Here is a 14,933-nt window from a genome sequence, read left to right on the forward strand (position 1 = left end):
TCCCTTGGCCACGAGCCGCGCCTTGTAACGGTCGATAGTTCCTTCGTGATTTTCTTTTACTCGAAACACCCATCAGCAGCCGATTGCTTTCCGTCCCTTAGACAGAGGCAGAACTTCCAATGTTTTGCTCTTGTGAAGTTACTCTAGCTTGGAGTCGCACGCAGCTTTCCACTCTTCCGCATCGCTGATTTACATCGCTGACTTGAATGTTGTCGTCGTTTTCCCACCGAACACACAACTTGGGCTACTTCATACCCCTTTTCATTGTCAATATCTGTAGCAGACAGAGATATTTCGTCGAGAGTCGCCCGACGATATTCAGCCACACGTCGCTTGGGACGCGGAGTTTCGGTGAGCTTTTTTAATGACTTAGTACGGGTATGCCGCTTGCTACCCAAATCAAATTCCACGTCGGCGCCATGAGCTTTATCCGGCTCCATCTTAGACTCCATATTATTGCCTGGTAAGATACCTTCTTCATCGTCGTCATGAATCTTAGCAGACTTGCACTTGTAGCCGTCATTACGCCTTTTATTGTCGAAAGTTTCTTCCTTGAACTGTGCATCCCGACTCATCCGAATTCGACCAGTGGACAGGTCTTTAAGACGATACGTCTTCTGGTGCTCCGAATAGCCCAAAAATTAGAACAATACGGCTTTTGCGTCCAGCTTGGATCGCTTTTCTTTTGGATGTGGACGTAGGCGTGACCCAAAAACCTTGAGTTTGCCAACAGCGGTATTTTGTCGTCCTAAGTCTCGAATGGCGACTTTCCATGCTCGATAGCCGCGATGGAAATGATTGCGGAGAAACATAGCCGTCATTACAGCTTCACCCGAATTGTGCTCGGCAAGCCCGGCGTATTATAGCATGCATTTTGCACATTCCACAAGCGTCCTGTTCATTCGCTCCGCCATTCCATACAACTGTGGTGTGCAAGGAGGCGCGTACTTCAGAACAATACTTTGATCTGAGCAAAACTTGGCCATTTTCTCGGACGCATACCCGCCACGGTTGTTGCAACGAAGCGATTATACGCGTTTACCGGTCTGCTTTTCCGCGAACGTACAAAATTAGCGAAGTTGTTCATGACATCTGACTTGCTCTTGATCAAGTAAACGACACAGTATCGGGACTGGTCAATAATGAAAGTGACGAAATAGCGCTTGCCGCTAAAAGTCGAGTCCTGCATGGGGCCACATACATCGCTGTGTATGACCTCTTGAAGCTCACTTGCCTGCTCCGTCGATGGCGAGTGAAGCGTACGTGACTTTTGTTTCCAAGCGCACAACCATCACAGATCTCCACTTGTTCACAGACGCAATGTCGATTCCAGTAGCAAGATTCTTCTTCAAGATGACACTAAGTCCGTCAGGACCGATATGTCTACGTCGAAGGTGCCTTAAATATCCTCATTGCGAATTAATGGCTTGACCACTTTGGCTTCCTTTTGAGAAACTGTAGTCATGTGCATCCTGACGGATCTTCATGCTCGCATCAACCCTAGTCCTGCTTCTTGAGGCGTCTTGACAGACTTGCTATCTTGCTATCTCACGCCAAACTTGTTCAAGACTGATTAAAGAAACTTGGTTTGCCGAATTTTGACTTGACCTGATACTTGATTTTGTCCAATTTCCATTCTGAGAAAATACACGAGCTCATTAAGATCAGTCATCTCGAACCCTCGCTCGGTGCACGCCTCGTCGATACCAGCAGCGAGTCTTGAGTCCCTGCAATTAAAAGATCGTCCACGTAAAGAATAACAATAATAATGTCGCCGTTGGTGCGCTGCTGTACACGCAGTGTTCTGATTCACACTTGTTGAAATTTATCTTGATCATGAACTCGTCGATAGTGAGTTCATAAAGCGACCGCTTGAGCTCGCAAACAAAGTTCGGACTGTACACGCTGATGAACCCTTCCGGTGCTGCATGTAATTGTATTTGTCCTTAGAAATGCAGTCTTCTCGTCCATTTGATGAAGCGTTAAAGCGTACATGGCAGCCATACTCAACACAATACGAATAGATCCTCATAGTCGACTCCATACTTCTGCAAAAATCCCTGGCCACGAGCCGCGCCTTGAAACGGTCGATAGTTCCTTCGTGATTTTCTTTTACTCGAAACACCCATCAGCAGCCGATTGCTTTCCGTCCCTTAGACAGAGGCAGAACTTCCAATGTTTTACTCTTGTGAAGTTACTCTAGCTTGGAGTCGCACGCAGCTTTCCACTCTTCCGCATCGCTGGATTACATCGCTGACTTGAATGTTGTCGTCGTTTTCCCACCGAACACACAACTTGGGCTACTTCATACCCCTTTTCATCGTCCATAACTGTAGCAGACGCTGATATTTCGTCGAGTGTCGCCTGACGTTATTCAGCCACAGGTTGCTCGGAACGCGGAGTTTCGGTGAGCTTTTTTAATGAGTAGGCGTGACCCAAAAACCTTGAGTTTGCCAACAGCGGTATTTTCGTCGTCCTAAGCCTCGAATGGCGACTTTCCATGCTCGATAGCACGCGATGGACAACGATTTCGGAGAAAATTTCCGTCATTATATCTTCACCCCAAAGTGTTAGGCGATGCCGGCGTGTTCTAACATGCACCAAGAACAATCCACAAGCGCACAAGCGTCCTCTTCATCCGCTCCGTCTTTCCATTTACCTGTGGAGTCTAAGGCGATGTACTTTAGAACAATACGTTGATCCGAGCAGAACTTGGCCACTTTTTCGTACGCATACTCGCCACCGTTGTTGCAACGAAGCGATTATACGCGTTTACCGGTCTGCTTTTCCGCGAACGTAACAAAATTAGCAAAATTGTTCATGACTTCTGACTTGCTCTTGATCAGGTTAACGACACAGTATCGGGACTTGTTAATAATGAAAGTGACGAAATAGCGCTTGCCGCTAAAAGTCGAGGTCTGCCTGGGACCATATACATCGCTGTGTATGACCTCTTGAAGCTCACTTGCCTGCTCCGTCGAGGGCGAGTGAAGCGTACGCGATTTTGTTTTCCCAAGCGCACAACCATCACAGATCTCTAATTGTTCATAGACGCAATGTCAATTCCAGTAGCAAGATTCTTCTTCACGATGGCACTAAGTCCGTCGTGACCGATATGCCTAAGTCGATTGTGCCACAAATATCCTCATTGGGAGATAATGGCTTGACCACTTTGGCTTCCTCTTGAGAAACAGTAGTCAGAATTGGGTTGCACGCGAAGTGTAACGGGCACTGCCGACTTGTACTGCTTCAGTACAAGTCCACTTTGCACTGCTTCAGTGCGAGTGGTGCCTTGCGTCACTTCACGTACACTAGTACGTGCGTGGAAGACTTTCAATATAATTAAGTTCTTCTGTTTCTGTCTATTTAATACTAATTTAATTATAAGCTAATACAATACATGTAATAAAGTCTTATCTGTCTTTCTCTTTGCGCGCGTCCAGCGCTGACTGGATCGCGGAGCAAGTAGATATAAAGACTTATATCTATCAATGCATAAGCTTTCCGAACATTTTTACGTAAAGTAATATTCTTCAAATATTATCATCCTTTTGAATAATATATTAATTAACAACCTTTAAGAGTTAATTTCATGTAGCGATACACCCCGTTACATCATCCCTACCTTACACGACAGTAACTTTGATTGTCATCGAATTAGTGGTCACTATAAGACTACTTAATTGAAAACGATGTTGATTGGTCAGAACCATCATTTTTCATTCTAACGCATGGTTCACAAGTTCATGCGGTATGCGAATAGTGCGGCGCCTTCGGCTGCGGTTCATGCAGCCGCGGACGACGCATTATTGTCTCTTGCTGCAGACATTTCGTCTGCCGTAGTATTATCTTCTCCCGCAACACTAGATGTTGCAAGTGCACGTGGTGATTCACCACGTGAATGCGACTCCTCGATGGAGGTCGACTACGAATGCGAGTCGGACGAAGTGGCCGACTCGGGGAGAGCAGAACTCGGCTTTTTGAACTACTTCTCCGTTTAACTCCAACAGCCAGTGATCCCAGCGCGAAGAACTTTCGCGCTGAGGTAGATTTTTATCTCGATGCTTTCCTTAAGCATCGATGATATAGTGGCAACAACAAGCGAGATAAAAGCTCGCTAATGCAAGCCTGGAACGCGTTTATTCGCAATGTCAAAGACATTGGACGCGAAGCCTGGCTTCAAAACTTAACGCGATTCGCGTTAGGTTTGAGAAACGAACTCTAACCGGTGCAAGGTTCAAATTGCATAAATTGTCTCGTAAGGGAGGACTTCCATGCCTCACGTGGGGTGACCCCTGTACGTGTTGTGTCGACAACACGAAACGAGTGAAAGGGGATGTTCACTCCCTATCTTCGCCCTGGAGAAGGGCTTGCATCTCTATCGAGATGTGCGATGCGATTGACGTTTTGCAATCAATTTACAAGCGCCAGGGGCGCGTGTTTTCCGATGGACCTTCTGATCATCGGATGGGTCTCGTCAGACTGACGGACGAGGCCCTCAATGTCAACAACCAGCTGGGAGCGAGGTTCCCAGCTATCACGCGAAGGTGGATTATTGCGCCGGCGAACCAGATAACTCGTTCGCTGCCTCTTCACATCACGGTGGTTTAGAACACGTTCCACAAAGAAACGTTGAGCACCGTGGAAATCCACCAATGGTTGTGGTGGAGGAAAATAATTAGATCCAAACCGTGTGTCGGATCGAGAGTCGAAGATCGACAAACTCCATGTATTGGAGATGGGTCTAGAACGTGGCGCGGTTAGCGTCACTCGTTGAAGCAGACGGTGCAAGTTCACATATATCGAACGGTTGAAAAACCGGTTGAAGAGTACGTTGTTGGAATACGAACGAAATTATCACGCTCTTCGTGATGAGCTGTCGTCAGCTCATCGCGGTTCCGAGGATCTTCGAACCCGACTTAAGAATCTCCAGATTCAGCATGAGAATGAGATTTGTGACCACAAGGACCTTTTAGGGATTTTAGGAAAGGGTGGTCAGATCCGTCCTCGTAAGAAACCGCGTGATGATGGTACGAGCGGAGCCGGCAAACGTCAAACGTGGGATGCGCTACTGGCCCAATGAACTTGGGTAGTAGTTTACTGCTACCCACATTCGTAACTACACGCTTAGGAAAGTTTACCGTAGAGAGAGTTGTACTAGGTCATGAGACCTTTCTCATTTTTCGATGTCGATTGCTTCGACATCGACATCTCTTGTGTCGTTGGTAACTTCGACGCGTGATGAGGACGAGCCAGAAACGGTTTTGCTCGTGCGAATCCACCCCCTAAAACTAGAGGATCCCTCTATTTGGGTGGGTATGCGTGGATGGCATAAGCCATTTACGAAGAACGATGTATGCAACGTAGACGCATGCACCGAATTGTTGATGGCAAATTCGACCATCGGTAAACACTCGCTTCAATTCGGATACGATTGGACGACATCTCGAAGTATCTCTTCGAAGACGCAATTTATGCGTTCCATCTGACCATCTGTCTCTGTATGATCGGAAGTTGACATACTCAACTGTTTTCCGAGAGATCGGAACACGGATTGCCAAAACTTCGCCGTGAACCGTGGATCTCAATGGAGATTGAATATCGTGTCGATGAATACACGGGCACATCCTGGAGCCGTGATCGACTCTGGTACTGCAACAAGATGTACAATCTTGCTGAATCTGTCTACAAAACTAAAACAATGGATTCCATTGTTTTTATGATCGTCTTAACGAGCATGTATTAGAAGGTAATCAACCCGTTACAGTTGCAGTCAATTTAGGCCGTATCATTGGGCGCTTTTTGCGGCCAGCCGGGCGCTCACAAGCTTCAATGCGCTTCCTCGGCCTACACTTCCTTAGCACAGCTTTAAATGTTTCGCTCGCATGCAATGTAACAAATGTAGGATATTCTTCGCGTTTGTAACTGTGCTCGAGGATTTGGTACGGTCGAGCAGCCAATGATGTCATATAATTGCGTCTCGTTCATAACCTTGAAGTTACTACTCTGGAAATCTTAAGAAAAGTAGCTCATTTAAGAAGCTTTTGTGTCGTTGCAAAAATCCTGTTTGACGAGCCCATCTCAACATAGCCGCTATTAATCAAGTGCGCGATATGTTTGTCTCTCTAATATAGAAAACTAAAATGCTAAGCTTTCCATACAATTTTGTTGTGTCTGCTTGACGACTGGCCACATGCGGTGTATACTACAATACAGTACGAGCTTTACACATGCAAGCTTCGTTTAAAAGACTGATGATTCGCTATAGCCTAGCTAGTTCGGCGGAGTTCCATGAAACCTAACTTAGAACGGTAGCGTTGCGGTCACCAAACTTGTCCCCTGGGTTTAAGCCGTGAGTCGATACTGTATGGTGCAGCTTTCTACGCCCGAAAACGAAGTGGATGTGTGCGCTAAGTTCGATTTGCCATGAAGGACCGAAGAGGAGTAAACTCAGCGTTTTTGTGGGGGACACAAGCGTTCACTTGGCTTGGGCTATCTTCCAGATAAAATTTTAACCACGTATAATCGCTGAATAGCGGCCAGATGCGTTTCTTTATCACGCGACAGGTGCGGCGATTTCTTGCAATACTATGAATGCGATTATATATGCTGTCATATGAGTCCGATAATTGAGCACTCAGGATAAGACTATTGTAACGGGGCACTACTGACTTGTACTGCTTCAGTATAAGTCCACTTCGCACTGCCTCAGTGCGAGTGGTGCCTCACGTCACTTCACGTACACTAGTACGTGCAGAGGAAGACTCTAAAATAATTGCTTTAAAGAGGGTTATTTAGAACTGTAATAATATAATTAAGGTCTTCCGGTCTATCTACTTAATGCTATATCTGTCTTTCTCTTTGCGCGCATCCAGCGCTGACTGGACCGCGGAGAAAGTAGATAAAATGGTCTAAATAAACCAATGGATAAGCTTTTAGAATATTACCATGTAAAGTAATATTCTCCAAATATTATCTACCTTTTAGATAACATATTAATTAACAACCAATAAGTGTTAATTTCATGTAACGAAACACCCCGTTATAACTACGGCATGTATTAGCCAACTCGCATTATCTAGACCACAGTTGAATGGAATGGCGGAGCGAATGAACAGGACCTTTGTGGAATGTGCAAAGTGCATGCTATCATACGCCGGGCTTGCCAAGCACAATTCGGGTGAAGCTGTAATGACGGCCATGTTTCTCCGCAATCGTTGTCCATCGCAAGCTATCGAGCATGGAAAGGCGACATTCGAGACTTGAACGACGAAAACCCCTCTGTTGACAAACCTCTAGGTTTTTAAGTGTCACGCGTACGTCCACATACTAGAGAGAAGCGATCCAAGCTAGACACAAAAGCCGTATTGGGCCAATTTTCTAAATTTATATTATTATATAGAAAAAAAAATTGTGCTATTCTGAGCAACAGAGGACGTATCGTTTTGAGAACCTGTCCAATGGTCGAACTCTGATGAGTCGTAATGCACAGTTCAAGAAAGCCACTTTCGACAATGAATGGAGTAATGACGGGTACAAGTGCAAGTCTGTTAAGATTCATGACGGCGATGAAGAAGATGTCTTAATGTCATTGATATGGAGTCTGAACTGGAGCCGAATGAAGCTCATGGCGCCGACCTGGAATTTGATCTGGGTAGCAAGCGGCATACTCGTACTGATTCATTGAAAAAGTTCACCGAAACGCCGCATCCCAAGGGACGTGTGGCTGAATATCGTCGGTCGACACCGGACGAAATATCAGCGTCTGCTACAGTTATGGACGATGAAAATGGGTATGAAGTAGCCCAAGCTATGTATTCAGTAAAAAAGAATGCCAACAACGTTCAAGTCGGCGATGGAATCCAGCGACACGAAAGAGTGGAAACCTGCGTGCTACTCCGAGCAAGACTATCTTCGACTGAGCTGAGTGCATGGCACTATCAGGATCTACTCAAGAGACAGTTTGGCTCAATACTTTAATGCACGAATTCGGCGAAGACTCAAGCGATGAACCCGTAAAGGTGTTTGAAGATAATCAAGGTGCAATTGCGTTGGCCAAGAATCCCAAATTCCACAAGCGCACTAGACACATCGATATTCGAAACCATTTTGGTCGTGAGAAGGTTAGATATGGTCATGTGATATTAGAGTACAGCCCGACAATCGAAATGCGAGCAGATTTTATGACCAAGCCGATTTCTGCAATTCAGTTCAGCGCTCTAAGATCAAATTTAGACATACCAAGTTCAATCGCCGCTGTCGAGTCGAGAGTCACTTCACAAGAAATAGACATGGGTTGTGCCTCTACCTAAGGGACACAAATCAATTGGCTGCAGATGGGTGTTTCGAGTAACGGAAAATCAAGATGGATTTATCGACCGTTACAAGGCTCGGCTCGTGGCTAAGGGATTTTTGCAGAAGTATGAAGTCGACTATGAGGATCGATTCGTATTGGGTTGAGTATGGCTGCCATGTACGCTTTAACGCTACATCAAATGGACGAGAAGACTGCATTTCTAAGGACAAATACAATTACATGCAGCAGCGGAAGGATTTATTAGCGTGAACAGCCCGAACTTTGTTTGCGAGCTCAAGCGGTCGCTTTATGGACTCACTATCGACGAGTTCATGGTCCAGATAAACTTCAACAACTGTGAGTCAGAACACTGGTGTACAGCAGCTCACCAACGGCGACATGATTATTGTTGTTCTTTGCGTGGACGGTCTTTTAACCGCGACGACTCAAGACTCGCTGCTGGTTTCGGCGAGGCGTGCATTGAGCGAGGGTTTCGAGATTACTGATCTTGGTGAGCTCAAGTATTTTTTTCAGTATGGAAATTGGACAAGATCAAGTATCCGGTCAAGTCAAGATTTGGCAAACCAATTTTCTTTATTCAGTCTTGAGCAAGTTCGGCATGAGAGATAGCAAGATAGCAAGTCTATCAAGAGGCCTTAAGACACAGGACTAGGGTGGATGCAAGCATGAAGATCCGACGAAGAAGTGCCGTACCGAAGTTGTTTTGGTGGCGTTAAGTAGTCTAAGCTACCGGTAGCGGTGTCTTCGTCATGTAAATGAAGACTTTGCAGTAGGTAAAGAAGGGAGGGCTAACGAACTTTTGGCAATTCCGTATTTATCGCACATATTTTTTTCTGTCAGTCACTTTAGCAAGCATTTTGGGCCCGTTGTATTTGACAAAGAAGGGTTCTTCACAGAAAAAAAGGCGTCAAGTAGAAGATCGGTGCACGCGAAGGAAAAGGACAGTTCAGGATGCACACGACTACAGTTCCTCAAGAGGAAGAAAAAGTGTTCAAGCCATTATCTCGCAATGAGGATATTTGTGGCACCTTCGACTTAGCCATATCGGTCATGACGGACTAAGTGCCATCGTGAAGAAGAATCTTGCTACTGGAATCGACATTGCGTCTGTGAACAAGTGGAGATCTGTGATGGTTGTGCGCTTGGAAACAAAAGTCACGTATGCTTCACTCGCCATCGACGGAGCAGGCAAGTGATATTTAAGAGATCATACACAGCGATGTATGTGGCCCCATACAGACCTCGACTTTTAGCGGTAAGCGCTATTTAGTCACTTTCATTATTGACCAGTCCCGATACTGTGTCGTTTACCTGATCAAGAGCAAGTCAGAAGTCATGAACAACTTCGCTAAATTTGTTACGTTCGCGGAAAAGCATACCGGTAAACGCGAATAATCGCTTCGTTGCAACAACGGTGGCGAGTATGCGTCCGAATAAATGGCCAAGTTTTGCTCGGATCAAGGTATTGTTCTAAAGTACGCGCCTCCTTACACACCACAGTTGAATGGAATGGCGGAGCGAATGAAAAGGACCTTTGTGGAATGTGCAAAATGCATGCTATCATACGCCGGGCCTGCCGAGCACAATTCGGGTAAAAATGTAATGACGACCATGTTTTTCTGCAATCGTTGTCTATCGCGGGCTATCGAGCATGATAAGTCGTCATTCGAGTCTTGGACGACGAAAAAAACTCTGTTGACAAACTCTAGATTTTTGAGTGTCACGCGTACGTCCACATACTAGAGAGAAGCGATCCAAGCTAGACACAAAAACCGTATTGTGCCAATTTTCTAAATTTATATTATTATATAAAATATAATTTTGTGCTATTCTGAGCAACAGAGGACGTATCGTTTTGAGGACCTGTCTAATGGTCAAATTCTGATGAGTCGTAATGCACAGTTCAAGAAAGCTACTTTCGCCAATGAATGGAATAATGACGGGTACAAGTGCAAGTCTGTTAAGATTCATGACGGCGATGAAGAAGATGTCTTACCGGGCATTGATATGGAGTCTGAAATGGAGCCGAATGAAGCTTATGGCGCCGACCTGGAATTTGATCTGGGTAGCAAGCGGCTTTCTCGTACTGAGTCGTTGAAAAAGTCACCGAAACTCCGCGCCCAAAGCGACATGTGGCTGAATATCGACGGTCAACACTCGAAGAATTGTCAGCTTTTGCTACACATTTATCGCATCTATTTGATAAGACTCATTTGTAAACCGGGGTCACGATCTAAGACCAGTTCACGGGGCTACCCATGGAGTCGAAATATCGTTTTAATAAAGGCACGAGCACAGCCTTCGGCTGTGGTCGACTCCAGGAGTACCTCTTGATGAAACGATCAGCAAACACAAGAATATCATTATTCTTATGTGCGTCTTTCGGGAAATCCGAAGACGAAGTCCATAAACACGGACTGCCAACACTCTGCCGGAACAGGCAGAGGTTTTAACGGAGCACAGGATTTAGCATTAGGCCACACCCATTGGCAAAATTTGCAAGCACGTATTTACTTGCGGACGGGTTCATAGTGGCGCGGCCAGTAGAAAATGCGGTTTATCGTGAAATGAGTTTCCTCACCTTTCACTATGCCCGCTTATTGGTATATCATGGCACTCATACGTAAATGCAGATTATTGTGGGTAAGGATGACGACAGGAGGTATGTCGCCAGCAATGCCTGCGTGTGTTGTGTATCGATCTGTTAAAGATCAGTAAAATTTCTACAATCCTAAACGGATTCGTGTGATAAATTTCTGAGGTGATCCATCAAACCTTGAAGAACCCTTATCTTCTCGATAGGCTCTTCTAACGTAGCCAAATTAAGTTGGCGACGGAACATTTATTGTTGCAGCAGTGGGCTTATTGTCCTAAGGAACTTAATTCTGTGGTTGAGGTCGCTTGGGCGCCCACCAACTACCTCACTGCACATGAGAGAAGACGGTTAAAGTTGCTTTCTCACTGTACTTGAAGCTGTGTGCTTAAGTAGAACGTGGCTGCTATAGAAGCGCCCGCCTACACTCTGAGCTTAAAAGGCTTCTTCTGACTGAAGTTGGTAAGTAGGCTTCGCACATAAAAAGTCTTCAATTTGATTTTAAAATACGTATATCAGTTAGGATGATAAATAAGTTTAGTTATAATATGTGTAGCTTGACTTGAACGCTTGATCCGTGATTGTTCTGTGTGACCCGTCACGAAGCGTCGCAAAAAAGTGTTTTTGCAGGCCCGAATTTGTTACATATTTTGTAATGCAAATTATTTGTGTATAAAACGTTAAGGATGCTTGTTCGGATGCTTTACAATAAGTAACCTCCTTAGTAAGATTTGTTGCACCAACTTGATATTTGACTTCTAAAAGTAACGAAATATTTGATCAGGTAACAATTTAAATATTTAAAAGTCAGACAAAATGTTAGCCATAAATTTGCCTAAATTACCTGGATAGGACAATATGTTTTTCTAAATATCCCGACACATGAGTTCTTGGATCAATGCCGCAGTCGATCGTCTCCGTCAGCACTTCTCCGGCGACAGATCAATTGATGTGTACAAAACGCTGGCAGCTCATGTCGTTGATGCAACAACAGGTGGTGCATTGTTCATAGGAGGCACATCAGTAGCGCAGGTGGCGCAGAAGCTGCTCCGCGTCGGCTCAGCTACTGGCTTTCTGCTGCCTCAAGCTCTGGGCGCCGTTGCCGTGGCCTCATCTTCTGTTCTAGCTCTACATTTTGCCTCAATACCACGCAGTATTTACCAGGAGATGGTAGCTCAAAGAAGGCAAACTAGTGATCATAGATGGCTTGTGCTCGAGGCGCGCAACATCCAGCCGACTACGCCCTGGCGGCTATTGCAAAGCGAAGTGCAAGAGCGTTGGAGTATCCTTTCGCAATCCCCCGATTTGGTGTACATGACAATGGGGCTTTTATGCTTTAAGCTATTAGGTGGACGCATGAGCGCCCTAGCTCCATCGCCCCTCGCCAATCTCGGAGCTTTCCACCTCAGAAAAGCGTCTTTGCCAGCAACAATCGAGTACGCGACAAGCGTAGAAAGAGGCATCATACAGGAATTTGGTCGGCTTTATGGATGCCACACGTGCGGTGCTAAGCGGGGTGTGCGGTACCACGCAGACCACATGCCACCCAAATTGTACGTTTATCTTGAATTGGTGGTGTTACATTCGTTCTTACTAGCTCAAATGTCGTTAAAGAATGGCCAGTCGGACCGACGCTCAATTTTTAAGAAACTTTTTTGGGCGCAAGACAAAATTTCGCTTTTACCCGCAATGCGAGTCATGTTCTAACCTGCAGGGTAACGTAGTGAAGCATTGGAAATCAACACTGAAGATGCATCTACTATCTTTCCGAGCGTACCATGCAACTGGTCTGTGGCTGATACTTTTATGTTCTGGGGGGTTATATGTCAATGGCTCAACCTTTCACAAAACATTTGAAAGAATTGATGTGGTCGATGACGCAGCTGAATCATGTTGTACATCTTTGGATCGATCTTTGCTAGTTTCATTAAGAAAACGAGAGCAAAAGTTGCGCTATATGCGGAGAAATTCGAGCGACATCACCCAGATTGCAGTGATCGATAAAGAATTAAAGGCCATTAATGAGTGCAAGATCGCCATCAAAGCTAGCATTGAAAGGCAGATGGCTCATGCCTAGATAAATTGTAAACCTAAAAAGTTGTAACGAAAAGTAACAGGATTCTCATAAGCTACAACGACAAGTATCGATATTCGAGAAGATTTTTTTATTCGCTGCTTAAATGTCACCATCTAGAAGTTTAAAAGAGGGCAACAAGCGATACTTGATAAATCAACCAAAGACGATCACTGTAACGGGTGTCCGTTACATAAGTATTATTTTCTATAAGAGGAATAACAAATAATCATTCCTATAAGAGGAAATAAATAAAGTATTAAATTATTATACTTTCATTAAATGACTTAATAGTTCCAATATTACTAATTTTGATAATATTGAGGCAACAAGACAATATTATCAACACCGTCAATCGTTACAAGACATGTATGTAGGCGGGCGCTACTTAAAGCTTCCACGCACTACTCGCACACACCTTCTGAGCACAGTGAGAAAGCAGTTAACCGTCTTCTCTTACGTACAGTGAGGTAGTGGGTGGGCGCCTAAGCGACCTCACCCAACGAACTAGAAGCCTTACTTAGGTGACGTCAGGGAAGCATAATCCGTCTCCACGGGCGCACTTGTGAACTAGGAAGTAGTTTCAGACTGCTTTATATTAAATAGTTTTAAATATACAGCCTTTTCTAACCAATCATAAATGCCATCTGTAACGGGGTGTATCGTTACATAAAATAAACCCGTAAAGGTTGTTAATTAACATATTATCTAAAAGGTAGATAATATTTGGAGAATATTACTTTACATGTAATATTCTAAAAGCTTATCCATTGGTAGATATAGACCATTTTATCTACTTTCTCCGCGGTCCAGCCAGCGCTGGACGCGCGCAAAGAGAAAGACAGATAAGACTTTTAGTACATGTTTGTATTATTTTATAATTAAGTTAGCATTAAGTAGATAGAAGAAGAACTTAATTATATTAATACAGTTTTTAATTAACCCTCTTTAAAGCAAGTGTTTTAAAGAGAGTCTTCCTCTGCACGTACTAGTGTACGTGAAGTGACGTGGGGCACCACTCACACTGAGGAAGTGCGAAGAGGACTTATACTGAAGCAGTACAAGTCAGTAGTGCCCCGTTACATCTGGTAACACTTTGTAGTCCGACCAAGGACCACAGTTCCATCATCTAACATGGACATGTTAAATGATATTGGAAATATGCATCACGTTTCGCGTGGAAGCTACTCCTTCCTAAGTGACATAGAAAGGATTGCGGTCGAACGAAAAAGTTCGACCGTAGGGAACGATGCTATCTTGGCCATGCTGTCGGGTTTGGACAGAGATGCCCTCTATTCAGCCATCGCCTAGTTCATACAACATAAATTTGACGAGGCGAAGGAGGAGGTAGCCTTGCTTAATCAGCAAGGCTTTCGACAGGCAGAACTGTTGAGGTTACAACAGGTACAGACCCCCTCTTAAAATGGTTTGTCGAGTTAAACGATGCCATAAGGGCTCGTCACATCATCGACGAGCAAATGCAAGTCGCATTTATCAGCCAAATATGGCAGGTCGTGCCAAACTTGGGCATTAGGCCTTAAGTTGCGCGACCCATATGTCTTTAGGTCGCTAGAGGCTTTTAAAGCCCGGCTCAAACAGACGTTTAAACTGCCAAGGGCTGAATTCAGACAAGCAAGGCAAGCGTGACGTTCACGCTTGTGCCCAGCACATACAGCTCTTAGCGAGTTGTATCACAACCAACCCACTTCATGAATACACGTTGATTACGGTGTTCATGCGAGGTCTTACAGGTGGTCCCGTAAAGACCCACCTGTTCCGCTTGGAACTGGATCCGCTTAAAGAAGCGATATCCGTAGCGGAACAGGAGGACTTTAGCTTGAGACAGGCTCAAGCTAGTTCGTCATCGTATCGTCCTCCAAGACGACACGAGCTTGGAAGTCCAGAACCTATGGATCTCTCTTATGTCGAAAGCGAGAAGCCTCGCTCTT

The 14,933-nt window shown here is 44.9% G+C and overlaps 1 protein-coding gene across 1 annotated transcript; it reads left to right on the plus strand.

The window, feature by feature from the left end:
• Positions 1-11,792: 11,792 nt before the first annotated feature.
• CCR75_003147 (uncharacterized protein) lies at positions 11,793-13,145 on the plus strand (the record flags this gene model as incomplete). The annotated part of the gene is made up of 2 exons (XM_067961244.1): positions 11,793-12,463; positions 12,525-13,145. The coding sequence occupies 2 exons, from the start codon at positions 11,793-11,795 to the stop codon at positions 12,985-12,987; spliced, it is 1,134 nt and encodes a 377-aa protein (XP_067821441.1). The 3' UTR covers positions 12,988-13,145.
• Between the last annotated feature and the right edge of the window lie 1,788 nt (positions 13,146-14,933).

This window comes from Bremia lactucae (assembly GCF_004359215.1).
Source record: "Bremia lactucae strain SF5 chromosome Unknown BlacSF5_NotPlaced_19_SHOA01000004.1_2068294bp, whole genome shotgun sequence".
In the NCBI taxonomy this organism is placed as follows: Eukaryota; Oomycota; class Peronosporomycetes; order Peronosporales; family Peronosporaceae; genus Bremia; species Bremia lactucae.